The 12,757-nt window shown below is 57.3% G+C and overlaps 1 protein-coding gene across 1 annotated transcript in view; it reads left to right on the top strand.

Moving 5' to 3' along the window:
- The window catches only part of NCKAP1L (NCK associated protein 1 like), a 34,211-nt gene extending 31,402 nt beyond the window's left edge, over positions 1-2,809 (top strand). Inside the window, exons 29-31 of the mRNA XM_033083309.1 lie at positions 92-201; positions 1,023-1,112; positions 2,661-2,809. Of these exons, the coding sequence (XP_032939200.1) occupies positions 92-201; positions 1,023-1,112; positions 2,661-2,783 (323 nt within the window). The 3' untranslated portion in view covers positions 2,784-2,809. The remainder of the gene's footprint in view (positions 1-91; positions 202-1,022; positions 1,113-2,660) is intronic.
- Positions 2,810-12,757: the final 9,948 nt, after the last annotated feature.

A 12,757-nucleotide genomic window follows, 5' to 3' on the forward strand; every position in this document is an offset into this window, starting at 1 on the left:
CCTGTCCCTTCCCTGTCCCTCCCTGTCCCTGACTGTCCCTCCCTGTCCCCCCGTGTCCCCTCATGTCCCTGAGTGTCCCCGCTGTCCCCAGGCCACAACAACAACGTTCACTGCCTGGCCAAGGCCATTGTCCAGGTCTCGGCCGCGCTCTTCACCGTGCACAACAAAAACATCGAGAGCCACCTCAAGGAGTTCCTGCTGGTGAGACTGGCATGTCACTGTCACTGTCACTGTCACTGTCATTGTCATTGGCACTGTCATTGGCACTGGCACTGTCATTGTCCCCTGCCTGGGACTGTCACTGTCATTGTCACTGTCACTGTCACTGTCACTGTCACTGTCCCCTCCCTGGGGCTGGCACTACCATTGTCACTGTCCCTGTCCCCTCCCTGTCACTGTCCCATCCCTGGGGCTGGCACTGTCCCCTCCGTATCGCTGTCACTGTCACTGTCATTGTCACTGTCATTGTCCCCTGCCTGGCACTGGCACTGTCATTGTCCCACCCCTGGCACTGTCCCCTCCCTGGGGCTGGCACTGTCATTGTCACTGTCCCTGTCCCCTCCCTGTCACTGTCTCCTTCCCAGGACTGGCACTGTCCCCTCCCTGTCCCTGTCCCCTCCTTGTCACTGTCCCATCCCTGGGGCCGTCACGGTCCCCTCCCTGTCCCCTCCCCAGGATTGTCCCTGTCTCTTCCCTGGGACTGTTCCTGTCCCCTCCTTGGGACTGTCACCTCCGTAGGACTGTCCCCTCCCTGTCCCCAGCACTGAGTGTCCCTGTCCCTGTCCCCTCACTGTCCCTGTCCCTGTCCCTGTCCCTGTCTCCTCCCTGGGACTGTTCCTGTCCCCTCCCTGTCACTGCCACTGTCCCCTCCCTGAGGTTGTCACCTCCCCAGGACTGTCCCTGTCCCTGTCCCTGTCCCCAGCACTGACTGTCCCTGTCACTGTCATTGTCCCTGTCCCTGTCCCTGTCGCTGTCCCCAGCACTGTTACTATCATTGTCATTGTCACTGTCGCTGTCCCCAGCTGGCCTCCCTGAGCCTCCTGCAGCTGGCGCAGGAGCCGGACAAGGCGCGGCTGCGGAACCACGACTCCATCGTGCTGCTGCTGCACCTGGTGGGGACACCTGGGGACAGATGGGACACCTGGGGACATCTGAGACACCTGGGGGGCTCTGGGGACACCTGGGACAGCTGGGGACAGCTGGGGACACCTGGGGACACCTGGGAGGCTCTGGGGACAGTTGGGACAGATGGGGACACCTGGGGACAGCTGGGGACACCTGGGGGACTCTGGGGACACCTGGAGATACCTGGGGGACAGCTGGGGACAGCTGGGGACACCCTGGGGACAGTTGGGGGACAGCTGGGGGGCTCTGGGGACAGTTGGGGACACTTGGGGACATCTGGGGACAGCTGGGGGGCTCTGGGGACACCTGGGGACACCTGGGGGACATCTGGGACATCTGGGACAGCTGGGGACAGCTGGGGGGCTCTGGGGACACCTGGGGACAGCTGGGGGGCTCTGGGGACAGCTGGGGACACCCTGGGAACAGCTGGGGATACCTGGGGACAGTTGGGGACATCTGGGACACCTGGGACACCTGGGGACAGCTGGGGGCAGCTGGGGGACATCTGGGGACACCTGGGGGACACCTGTGGGGCGCTGGGGACACCTGGGGACAACTGAGGGACATCTGGGAACATCTGGGGGGACAGCTGGGGACACCTGGGGGGCTCTGGGGACAGCTGGGACAGATGGGGACACCTGGGGACATCTGGGGACATCTAGGGGACAGCTGGGGACACCTGGGACAGCTGGGTGGCATCTGGGAGAGCTGAGGGACAGTTGGGGACAGCTGGTGGACAACTGGGGACACCTGGGGACAGCTGGGGGACATCTGGGGTACCTGGGATACCTGGGGACAGCTGGGGGACAGCTGAGGACACCTGGGGACAGCTGGGGACAGCTGAGGGACTCTGGGGACACCTGGGGACAGCTGGGGGACAGCTGGGGACACCTGGGGGACTCTGGGGACACCTGGAGATACCTGGGGGACAGCTGGGGACACCCTGGGGACAGCTGGGACAGCTGGGGGACAGCTGGGGGGCTCTGGGGACAGCTGGAGACACCGGGGGACAGCTGGGGACAGCTGGGGACATCTTGGGAGGCCTGGGAAAACTGGGGGGAACACCTGGCAACACCTGGGGATACCTGGGGACATCTGGGAGGGTCCCGATGTCCCCTGGGCTGTCCCCGCTGTCCCCAATGTCCCCTGGCTTCCCTCGAGGCTCCCCCTGGCTGGGTCTGGGGGTCCTTGAGGGGGGTCTCACCCATCTCCGACCCCCCTGGAATGTTCTGGAATGTCTTGGGGGGGGGGAGGTCACACCATCCCATTGTCCCCAACCCCCCCCATTGTCCCCAACCCCCCCCATTGTCCCCAACCCCCCCCATTGTCCCCAACCCCCCCCATTGTCATTCCAGCTCCGCTCGGAGCAATTTAAATGCAAATATTTCAATTTATCCCCGGGCGGGGGGGTCAGGGGGGGCTCAGAGGGGGGGAGGGGATGGGGAGGGGCTCGGAGGGGAGGGAGGGGATGGGGGAGGGGCTCGGAGGGGGGGAGGGGATGGGGGAGGGGCTGATCTCCCCCCCTCCCCCCCCAGATCGTGTCCGAATCGTCCTTCCTGACGCTGGACATGCTGGAGAGCTGCTTCCCCTACGTGCTGCTCAGGAACGCGTTCAGACAGCTCAGCCGGGAGCCAACCGCCAGGAACCCCCAACATTGACACCCCCGAGACCCCTGAGACCCCCCTGAGACCCCCGGGATCCCCCCGGGACCCCCGGGACCCCCGGGACCCCCGTGTTCCACCCCCAGACCGTGCTGCAGAGCTGCTTCGCTTCCCCTACGTGCTGCTCAGGAACGCGTTCAGACAGCTCAGCAGGGAGACCCCCGCCAGGAACCCCCAGCACTGATCCCCTGGGACCCCCTTGGGACCCCCCAGGACCCCCGGGACCCCCCTGAGACCCCCGAGACCCCCGGGACCCCCCCTGAGACCCTCGGGACCCCCGAGATCCCTGAGACCCCCAAGCAATGCTGCAGAGCTCTTTCCTCCACGCGCTGCTGTGAAATGCATTCCGCCAGTTCAGCCACGACCCCCCCCGCCAGGACCCCCCAGCACTGACATCCCGGGACCCTCTCGGGACCCCCGGGACCCCTGAGACCCCCGAGACCCTCGGGACCCCCGAGACCCCCGACCCGTGCTGCAGAGTTGCTTCCCCTACGCGCTGCTGAGAAATGCGTTCTGCCAGCTCAGCCGGGAGACCCCCGGCAGGACCCCCCAGCATTGACCCCCCTGAGACCCCCCCGGGACCCCCGGGACCTCCTCTGGGGCCCCCGGGATCCCCCGAGACCCCCTGAGACCCCTGAGATCCCCGAGCCGTGCTGCAGAGCCGCTTCCCCCAGGTGCTGCTGAGAAATGCATTCCACCAGCTCAGCCGGGAGACCCCCGGCAGGACCCCCCAAAATTGACACCCTGGGACCCCTGAGACCCCCCTGAGATCCCCGAGACCCCCCTGAGATCCCCGAGACCCCCTTGAGACCCCCTGAGACCCCCGAGACCCCTGAGACCCCCGAGACCTCCGTGAAACCCCCAGGAACCCCCGGGATCCCCCCAGGACCCCTGAGACCCCCGGGCCGTGCTGCAGACGCCCCCGCCAGGACCCCCCAACATTGACCCCCCCCGGGACCCTCTCGGGACCCCCGAGACCCCCCGAGACCCCCGAGACCCTCCGGGATCCCCTGACAGGACCCCCGAGACCCCCGGAATCCCCCCGAGACCCCTGAGACCCCCCCGGGAACCCTCTGAGACCCCCGAGACCCCCGAGACTCCCGGGATCCTCCTGAGACCCCCGGGACCCCCCGGCAGGACCCCCCAACATTGAGAGGGGGATGAGACCCCCGGGACGCCCCCGAGACACCCCCAGGACCCCCGAGACCCCCGAGTTCCACCCCCGAGTTCCCCCGCCCGACCCTCGCCCCCGCAGCAGCCGCGCATCCCCCCTCCCCAAATTCCCCCGAGACACCCAAATCCCCCTCCCCAAATTCCCCAAACCCCCCCAACAGCAGCTCCGCATCCCCCCTCCCCAAATTCCTCCAGGATCCCCAAATCCCCCTCCCCAAATTCCCCCAGGTGTCCCCGCCGCTGTCGCCGCTGTCATTAAAATCCTCCCGTGCGCCCAAAATCTCGGAATTGTCCCGGGAATTATTTGGGAATTATTTGGGAATTATTTGCGGATTGTGCCGGGAATTGCCCCGGGAATTATTTGGGAATTATGCGGGAATTGTCCCGGGAATTCGGCACTGTTCTGGGAATTATTTGGGAATTATTTGCGGATTGTCCCGGGAATTGTCCCGGGAATTATTTGGGAAATTATTCGGGAATTATTTGGGGATTAATCGGGAATTGTCCCGGGAATTATTTGGGAATTATCCTGGGAATTATTGGGGAATTATTTGGGGATTATTGGGGAATTGTCTGGGAATTGTGCCGGGAATTGTCCTGGGAATTATTCGGGAAATTATTCGAGAATTATTTGCGGATTGTGCCGGGAATTGTCCCGGGAATTATTCGGGAATTTCCTCGGGAATTATTCGGGAAATTATTGGGGAATTATTTAGGGATTGTTTGGGAATTGTCCCGGGAATTGTCCCGGGAATTATTCGGGAATTATTTGAGGATTGTCCCGGGAATTATTTGGGAATTATGCGGGAATTGTCCCGGAAATTGTCCCGGGAATTATTCTGGGAATTATTTGGGAACTGTTCGGAATTTGTCCCGCCCACCCCGGGAGCACCCTGGGAGTGTCCAGGGGGTGTCCGGAGTGTCCCGAATTTCCGGAGTGTCCGGGAATTTCCGGGGGAGAAAGGGATTTTCTCCCTTTAAATAACAAAAAACTAAAAAAGAAAAAAAAAAAACTTAAAAAAACACCTTAAAAAACTAAAAAAAACCCCTAAAAAACCCCTTAAAAATAATCAAAAACTGAAAAAAAAACCCCTTAAAAATAATAAAAAACTAAAAAAAAACCCTCTAAAAAAGCCCCTTAAAAATAATAAAAAAACTAAAAAAAAACCCCTAAAAAAGCCCCTTAAAATAATAAAATACTAAAAAAAAAAAGTAAAAAACATTTTTAAAAAGAAAAAAATAAAAACTAAAAAACATAAAAAAATTTAAAATAAAAACATTAAAAAACTAAAAAATAAATCAGAAAAAAAAATTAAAAATTAAAAAAATAAAAAAATTTAAAAAATACAAAAATATAAAAAAAAATTAAAAATAAAATAAAATAAAATAAATACCAAGGGAGTCGCTGGCGCGGCCGTTGTGATTCCGCGCACGGCTCCGGCTGAGTCACCGGGAGCGGCCCCGGCAGCCTCGGAGCCCCCCTGGGACCCCCCCGGAACGGAGAAACCCCCCCGGGATCGGCCCCGAAACGGGCAAAGATCGCGGGAAAAAAAAAATAAAAAACTCTCAAAAAAATCCCAAAATTCCCCCCAAAAAAACCGAAAATCCCCCCCAAAAAACCACAAAATCCCCCCAAATAAACCCCTAAAATTCCCCGCATAAAACCCAAAAAAAATCCCAAAAATAACTCCCCAAAAGAACCCAAAATCCCCCCCAAACCTCCTCAAAACCCAAAAACAACCCCTAAAAAATCCCCCCCAAACCCCTCAAACCCCCCTCCAAAAAAAACCTCATAATCCCGCTATAAAACCCCCCAAAATCCCCCCCGAAAACCCCCAAAAAAACCCCAACCCCCCCAAAATCTGCCCCCCAAAAAATCCCCTAAATCCCCCCAAACCCCTCCCAAAATCCCCCTATAATAATCCCCCAAAAAACCACAAAAAAACCCCAAAAACCCCAAAATCCCCCCGAAAATCCCCCCCAAAAAAACCCCAAACATCCGCCCAAAAATCCCCGAAAACCCCCTATAATGCCCCCCCAAAAAATCCCCAAATCCCCCCAAAATCTCCCCTACAAAACCCCGAAATATACCAAAAATCCCCCCCAAAAACCCCCATAATCCCCCCAAAAAAACCCCAAATCCCTCTAAAATCCCCCCCAAAAAATCAAAAATCCCCCCCAAAACCCCCCCAAAAAACCCAAACCCCCAAAAAAACCCGAAATCCCCCCAAAATCTCCCCCCAAAAACTCCAAATAATTCAAAAATCCCCCCAATATCCCCCCAAATCCCCCTGAATCCCCCAAACTCCCCCCAAAAAAATCAAAAATCCCCCCCAAAAAAATAAAAAATTCCCCCCAAAACCCCTAATTCCCCCCAAAATCTCCCCCCAAAAAACCCAAATAATTCAAAAATCCCCCCAATATCCCCCCGAATCCCCCCAAAATCCCCCTCAAAAAATCAAAAATCCCCCCAAAACCCCCCCAAAAACCCCAAATAATTCAAAAATCCCCCCAAATCCCCCCCAAAACCCCCAAAATCCCCTCCAAAAAATCAAAAATCCCCCCCAAAACCCCCCCAAAAACCCTAAACCCCCCCAAAAAACCCGAAATCCCCCCAAAAAATCCCAAATAATTAAAAAATCCCCCCAATATCCCCCCAAAACCCCCCAAAATCCCCCTCAAAAAATCAAAAATCCCCCCCAAATCCCCCCCAAACCCCCAAATAATTCAAAAATCCCCCCAAATCCCCCCCAAAAACCCGCCAAAACCCCCCAAAAAAATCAAAAATCCCCTCCAAAAAATCAAAAATCGCCCCCAAATTCCCCCCAAAACCCCCAAAATTCCCCCCAAAAAAATCAAAATCCCCCCCAAATCCCCTCCCCCTCCTCTCCGGGGGGGCTCCCCCGCCCCCTCCCCCCCCGTTTCTATTCCGGGTCCTGTCAATCACCCCCCTCCCCCCCCCCCCCCCCCCTCCCACCCCCATCCCCCCCTCCCCCCCCCAGCGCTTTTGTCTCGCGCGCGCCCACCCAGCCCCTCCCCCACCCCCCTCCCACCCCCGCCCCTCCCCCCCCTGCACCCGAAAAATGAAAAATTTTAATTTGGGTTGAACCCCCGAAATTGGGGAGGGGTCTCAAAAATGAGGGCGGGGGGCTGGAATTGGGGAGGGGTCCCAAAAATGGGGGGGGAGAGGCTGGAATTGGGGAGGGGTCCTGAAAATGAGGAGGGGTCCCAAAAATCTGTGGGGGGTCCCAAAATCGGGGGGAGGGGTCTCAAAAATTGGGGAGGGGTCCCAGAAATGGGGAGAGATGTTGGAATTGGGGAGGGGTCCCGAAAATGGGGGAGGTCTCGAAATTGGGGAGGGGTCTCAAAAATGGGGAGGTGGGGGGCTGGAATTGGGGGGTCCTGAAAATGGGGGAGGTCCCAAAATTGGGGAGAGGGGTCCCAAAAATGGGAGGGGGGAGTCTAGAATTGGGGGGTGGTCCCGAAAATGAGGGGGTCTCGAAATTGGGGAGGGGTCCTAAAAATGGGGGAGGTGGTCTGGAATTGGGGAGGGGTCCTGAAAATGAGGAGGGGTCCCAAAAATCTGTGGGGGGGTCCCAAAATCGGGGGGAGGGGTCCCAAAAATTGGGGAGGGGTCCCAAAAAATGGGGAGAGGGGCTGGAATTGGGGAGGGGTCCTGAAAATGAGGGGGGGTCCCAAAATTGGAGAGGTGTCCCAAAAATAGGTAGAGGGGTCCCAAAAATGGGGGAGGTGGTCTGGAATTGGGGAGGGGTCGTGAAAATGAGGAGGGGTCCCAAAAATCTGTGGGGGGGGGTCCCAAAATCGGGGGGAGGGGTCTCAAAAATTGGGGAGGGGTCCCAGAAATGGGGAGAGATGTTGGAATTGGGGAGGGGTCCCGAAAATCGGGGAGGTCTCGAAACTGGGGAGGGGTCTCAAAAATGGGGGGGGTCCCGAAATTGGGGAAGGGTCCCGAAAATCGGGGGGGTCCTGAAACTGGGGAGGGGTCCCAAAAGTGGGGAGAGGGGCTGGAATTGGAGAGGGTCCCGAAATTGGGGAGGGGTCTCGAAATTGGGGAGGGGTCCCAAAAATTGGGGGGGCCGAACTGAGATCTTGGGGAACCCCAAAGGGAACTGGGGGGGCTCCAAAATTGGTTGGAGACCCCCGAAATGAGTTTGAGACCCCCCCCAAAATAACTTTGAGACCCCCCCCAAAAATAAGTCTGAGACCCCCCAAATCAATTCCAGAACCCCCAAATCACTTTGAGAAACCCAAAACGAGTTTGAGACCCCCAAATCAATTTGAGACCCCCCCCGAAATGACTTTGAGATCCCTAAAATGAGTTTGAGACCCCAAAATCACTCTGAGGACCCCAACTCAATTCGAGGACCCCAAAAATGAGTTTGAGACCCCCTCGAAATCACTCTGAGACCCCTCAAATTAATTCGAGAACCCCAAATCACTTTGAGAAACCCCAAATGAGTTTGAGACCCCCCTCAAAATGAGTTTGAGACCCCCTCGAAATCACTCTGAGACCCCTCAAATTAATTCGAGAACCCCAAATCACTTTGAGAAACCCCAAATGAGTTTGAGACCCCCCTCAAAATGAGTTTGAGACCCCCGAAATCAGCTCGAGACCCCCGAAATCACTTTGTAACCCCCCCCAAAATCACTTTGAGACCCCCAAAAAATGAGTTTGAGACCCCCAAAATCAATTCCAGAACCCCCAAATCAATTTGAGAAACCCAAAACGGGTTTGAGGCCCCCAAATCAATTTGAGGACCCCTAAAATGAGTTGAGACCCCCCCCGAAATCGCTCTGAGACCCCCAAAATGGATTTGAGACCCCCGAAATCACTTTGTAACCCCCCCAAAAATAAATTTGAGACCCCCCCTCAAATCACCCCGAGGACCCCAAATCACTTTGAGACCCCCAAAATGAGTTTGTGAACCCCTCAAAATGAGTTTGAGACCCCCCCGAAACCACTTTGAGACCCCTCAAATCAATTCCAGAACCCCAAATCACTTTGAGAAACCCCAAATGAGTTTGAGACCCCCCTCAAAATGGGTTTGAGACCCCCAAAATCAGCTCGAGACCCCCGAAATCACTTTGTAACCCCCCAAAAATCACTTTGAGACCCCCAAAAAATGAGTTGAGACCCCCTCAAATCAATTCCAGAACCCCCAAATCAATTTGAGAAACCCAAAACGGGTTTGAGGCCCCCAACTCAATTTGAGGACCCCTAAAATGAGTTGAGACCCCCCCCGAAATCGCTCTGAGACCCCCCCAAAAATAAATTTGAGACCCCCCTCAAATCACCCCGAGGACCCCAAGTGAGTTTGAGACCCCCGAAATCACTTTGAGACCCCCAAAATGAGTTTGAGACCCCCAAAATCAATTCCAGAACCCCCAAATCACTTTGAGAGACCCAAAATGACTTCGAGCACCCCGAAATCACTTTGTAACCCCCCCAAAAATAAATTTGAGATCCCCGAAATGGGTTTGAGACCCCCCTCAAATCACCCTGAGGACTCCAAAATGAGTTGAGACCCCCCGAAATAACTTTGAGACCCCCCGAAATAATTTTGAGACCCCCGGAATCAATTCGAGAACCCCAAAACCACTTTGAGAAACCCAAAATCACTTCGAGCACCCCGAAATAAATTTGAGGACCCCTAAAATGAGTCTGAGACCCCCCCGAAATGGGTTTGAGACCCCCCTCAAATCACCCTGAGGACCCCCAGAACGAGTTTGAGACCCCCGAAATGAGCTCGAGATCCCCAAAAATCAATTCGAGACCCCCGAAATAACTTCGAGACCCCCGAAAACACTTCGAGAACCCCAACTCAATTTGAGGACCCCTAAAATGAGTTGAGACCCCCCCCGAAATGACTTTGAGACCCCCGAAATGAGTCTGAGACCCCCGGAATCAATTCGAGAACCCCAAAACCACTTTGAGAGACCCAAAATCACTTCGAGCACCCCCAGCTCAATTTGAGGACCCCTAAAATGAGTTCAGATCCCCCCTGAAATTACTTTGAGACCCCCAAAATGAATCTGCGACCCCTCAAATCACCCTGAAGACCCCCAAAACGAGTTTGAGACCCCCGAGATCAACTCGAGACCCCCAAAAATCAGTTCGAGACCCCCGAAATCACTTTGAGACCCCCAAAATGAGTCTGAGACCCCTCAAATCACCCTGAGGACCCCAAGTGAGTTTGAGACCCCCCCCGAAATCATTTTGAGACCCCTCAAATTAATTCGAGAACCCCGAAATCAATTTGAGACCCCCGAAATGAGTTTGAGACTCGGGGGTCTCGGGAGCGGCCCAGATTTTAGGGGGGAGTCCCAGATTTAGGGGAAGGGTCTCAGATTTTGAGGGGGGGTCCCAAATTTTAGGGGAAAGGTCCCAGATTTGTGGAGGGAACCCCACATTTTTTGGGGGGGGTCCCAGATTTGAGGGAGGGTCCCAGAATTTTAAGGGGAAGGGTCCCAGATTTGGGGGGAGGTCTCGGGGGTCTCGGGGGGTCCCGGATTTAGGGGAAGGGTCCCAGATTTGAGAGGGGTCCCAGATTTGCTGGGGGGTCCCAGATTTTAGGGGAAGGGTTCCAGATTTTTTAGGGGGGGGTCCCGGATTTTGAGGGGGGTCTCGGGGGTCTCAGGGGAGTCCCAGATTTAGGGGAGGGGTCTCAAATTTTGGGGAGGGGTCCCAAATTTTAAGAGGAAGGGTCCCAGATTTGGGGAGGGGTCCCAGATTTTTTTAGGAGAAGGGTCCCAGATTTGGGGGGAGTCTCGGGGGTCTCGTGGGGGTCCCAGATTTAGGGGAAGGGTCCGAGATTTGTGGAGGGAATCCCAGATTATGAGAGGGGGTCCCAGATTTTTTTTGGGGGGTTCTCAGATTTTGAGGGGGGTCTCGGGGGTCTCAGGGGGGCCTCAGATTTAGGGGAAGGGTCCCAGATTTTGGGGAGGGGTCCCCGATTTAGGGAAAGGGTGGCAGATTTTGCGGGGGGTCTCAGATTTAGGGGAAGGGTCCCAGTTTTTTTTTGGGGGGGTCCCAGATTTTGGGGGAGGTCTCAGGGGGGGTCTCGGGGGTCTCAGATTTAGGGGAAGGGTCCCAGATTTTGAGGGAGGGTCCCAAATTTTTTTGGGAAATCCCAGATTTTTTGGGGAAGGGTCTCAGATTTTGGGGGGTCCCACATTTTTGGTGAAGGGTCCCAGATTTGGGGGCTCCCCAGATTTTTTTTGGGGGGGGGTCTCACCTGTCTCCCGCCCCCGGCGCCGCTGCCGCCCCCGGCGTTACGCAAAGGTGATTATCGCGATTATCGCGATTAGCGCGAGGAACGTGATCGATGTTCCCGGCGGGGGGGGGGGAGGGGGGGGCGCCCCCGCACCCCAAAAACTCCCCCCGAGACCACGTGACCCCCCCGAGGGGGCGGGGGGGAATTGGGGGGGGGTCCCTGAGGGGATTTGGGGGTCCCTGGGGGGATTTGGGGGGGGTCGCTGGGGGGATTTTGGGGGTCTCGGGGGTGATTTGAGGGGGGGTCCCTGGCGTGATTTGGGGAGGGGTCCTTGAGTTGATTTGGGGGTCCCTGAGGGGTTTGGGGGGGGTCCCTGGCGTGATTTGAGGAGGGGTCCCCTCAATTTTCTCTGCCCCCCCAACCCAGGTGAGACCCCCGAGTTTGGATCGATCTTAAAATAAATGGGGAGGGGGCGTTGATCCCCCCTGAGACCACCCGAGGGGGTCCAGGGGGTTATTTGGGGGGGGGTCCCTTGGGGGATTTGGGGAGGGTCCCAGGGGGGATTTTGGGGGGGGTCTTGGGGTGATTTGAGGGGGGGTCCCCTCATTTTTCTCCCCCACCCCCAACCCAGGTGAGACCCCCGAGTTTGGATCGATATTAAAATAAATGGGGAGGGGGCTCTGAGCTCTGGGGGGTCCCGGGGTTCCTCCCCCTCCCCACCCTTTGCTCCCAGGGGTCCTGGGGAGTTTCAGGAGCCCCCTCCCCAATTTGGGCTCCTGGGTCACAGCCCCAGAGGGGTCCTGGGTTTTCCCCGGGGGGTCTCGGGGGTCTCTCCCCGCTCCCAGACCCTGAGGGGGGTCCCGGACCCTTCCCCTGGTTCTCTTTGGGGGTCTCGGACCCTTCTCTCCCCTCTGGGGGGTCCCGGACCCCTCCCCTGGTTTTCTTTGGGGGTCCCCGACCCTTCCCCACATTCCTTTTGGGGGTCCTGGGCCCTCTTCTCGTTCTCTTTGGGGGTCCCCGACCCCTCCTCACGTTCCTTTTGAGGGTCTTGGACCCCTCCCCTCATTCCCTTTTGGGGGTCCCAGACCCTTCTCTCCCCTTTGGGGGGTCCCGGACCCCTCCCCTCATTCCCTTTTGGGGGTCCCGGACCCTTCTCTCTCCTCTGGGGGGTCCCGGACCCCTCCCCTTATTCCCTTTTGGGGGTCCCGGACTCTTCTCTCCCCTTTCGGGGGTCCCGGACCCCTCCCCTCGTTCCCTTTAGGGGTCCCGGACCCCTCCTCACATTCCTTTTGGGGGTCTCGGACCCTTCTCTCCCCCCTGGGGGTCCCAGACCCCTCCCCTCGTTCCCCTCGGGGGGTCCCGAACCCTTCTCTCCCCCCTGGTGGTCCCGGACCCCTCCCCACGTTCCTTTTGGGGTTCCCGACCCCTCCCCACGCTCCCCTGGGGGGTCCCGGACCCCTCCCCCGTTCCCGTTCCCGTTCCCGTTCCCGCCCCCGGCTCCCCCCGCCCCTCCCCTCCCGCCGGGGCCGGTACCGGGGCCGGGGCCGGTTCGGGGAAAGTTGC

The sequence above is a fragment of the Catharus ustulatus genome, chromosome 31, assembly GCF_009819885.2.
Source record: "Catharus ustulatus isolate bCatUst1 chromosome 31, bCatUst1.pri.v2, whole genome shotgun sequence".
In the NCBI taxonomy this organism is placed as follows: domain Eukaryota; kingdom Metazoa; phylum Chordata; class Aves; order Passeriformes; family Turdidae; genus Catharus; species Catharus ustulatus.